The sequence below is a fragment of the Castanea sativa genome, chromosome 3, assembly GCF_040712315.1.
Source record: "Castanea sativa cultivar Marrone di Chiusa Pesio chromosome 3, ASM4071231v1".
NCBI lineage: Eukaryota > Viridiplantae > Streptophyta > Magnoliopsida > Fagales > Fagaceae > Castanea > Castanea sativa.
This window is the reverse complement of record NC_134015.1, coordinates 14,393,608-14,395,487: the sequence shown is the minus strand read 5'-3', so window position 1 is coordinate 14,395,487 and position 1,880 is coordinate 14,393,608. Positions and strand designations below refer to the sequence as shown.

At 34.7% G+C, this 1,880-nt stretch overlaps 1 protein-coding gene across 1 annotated transcript; it reads right to left on the bottom strand.

Moving 5' to 3' along the window:
* Positions 1–367: 367 nt before the first annotated feature.
* On the bottom strand, positions 368–835 carry LOC142628556 (uncharacterized). Its single transcript, XM_075802629.1, has one exon. The coding sequence runs from the start codon at positions 833–835 to the stop codon at positions 368–370; it is 468 nt and encodes a 155-aa protein (XP_075658744.1).
* Between the last annotated feature and the right edge of the window lie 1,045 nt (positions 836–1,880).

Below are 1,880 nucleotides of genomic sequence, written 5' to 3'. Positions count from 1 at the left end.
TATAATTCATGAGCCTTAACTCATAATTCGTTTATGTAGAAGTATAACCTTCTTCATTATTATTTTGTTGATCACTAGTGAGGGCATGGGATTAATCAAAATAGGGTTTTAAAAAAAAAAAAAAAAAAAAAACTAAGGAGTAAATTCACGAAACTAGAGATATGTGTAAACTGTAAATACAATAATTGTAAAGATGTTGATGCATTAAGTTGTGTAGTGTATCAACTTAGCACATAAATTTCCCCTCAAAATAAAAAATTAGCACATAAATATTTAAAACTTACAAAACTAATTGCTATTACGTTTCGATTAGGAGCAAAATAAAAAATAAATAAAATACCCAAAATTGCTATTAAGTTTTTTGTTGCTAGCTAGTTTCCAATTTGTGACAACAAAGGCATATATCACGAAGCACATTCTTTTCTCTCTTTCTTTTATTCTTTCGACTACCTTCCTTCAAGCTTGCCATTTCATGTTGAACAGCCTTCATAAGCAGACTGTGTTCCTCAAGAGCCACTAGAACTGGCAAATCACCAACTCCACGAGCCATGGCTAGCATGAGCTCCCTAATAAGAGACTCAAATTCCATTCGATCAATGAAACCTTTTTCATCCTTATCAAACCTCTTGAAAATTACTTCATAGAGATTATTGATCTCTTCCTCTTGGTTCGTATTGTTTTCCAATGACAAAAGCTTATGAAGACCCCCATAAAGCAATTCTCTTGAAAGCATACCATTACCATCAATATCTAGCATCTCAAAACATTCATTGATGCAATTGTTGAACTTCTTTGTGTCTTGGATGAATCCCATTACCGTGGAGCTATTAACCATGGCTACACTCATTTTGAAAGAAGAAAATTGGACTCAATGGTTGTAATTTGTAATATGTTATTGATAAATAAAAAAGTAATGTTGGTGATGTCATAGGTGTATTGTCCTTTGAACATCAATGTGTCATGAGGATGAGGCATTCTCTTGCCCAAAATTTCTAGCTCCCCAATATTAGGAAGTTACTATTTATTCTAAATTATTTTTTTCCTTCAGACGTAACTAGCCAAGTTTGGACATGACCAAATTTGTCTTGTGACTGTTAAGTAGCGGACCTAATTTCAGCTGGTTGGAGGGTGGCTTGTTGAAATAGTTAGTCAATACCTCAAGCATTTGCAGGCTCTTATCTGGCCCAGCGAAATTTTCGCAAGATCTAATTTAGTGACCACACTGAATTTGATATTTGGAAATTTAAAATTAAAATTAATTAATTAATTTTAATCCGCTTAATTCATGCACAACATTATAAATTACGGCTTAGGAAAACAAAACATAACCCAAAAATTTTTCTATTAGAAACACCAAAAAATGTCAGTTGAGTCATGTTGATACCCATTTTCGCGACATATTTTCTACAAGCCCGATTCAACCAAGCCCGACTTCCTTGTGGGCTCAATTCATGTATTATATTATATTTTATTCTTTTAAGCATGACCCAAGCCCATGTGACTTATGGGGGAAATTAAGAAAGTGTGGTTTGGAAGGTATGGATCAATTCCTTTTAGACTTTTTGCATGAGCCCAGCCCATACGTACTACCAAGTGGGCAAGGGACACTGGTAGCACCTCAAGCTCATGGAAGAGGTCTTGTATCCAAAATTTTCACCCCAAAATAACTTTTATGCTCTGGGTGACTATGGCCCAAAGTTTCTGCCCTAACCTAATTTTGCTACCATAATTTCTTTTCCACCCAAAAAACACAGTTGTCCCTAAACTAATTAGCTAGCCTATTGTAGGCAAATGCAGCTGTCAAAAGCTTACAATGACAAGGAAGGAATAGCTAATGGAGTCAACCACTTTATTTCCAAAATCATGCTAAAAGCATACCA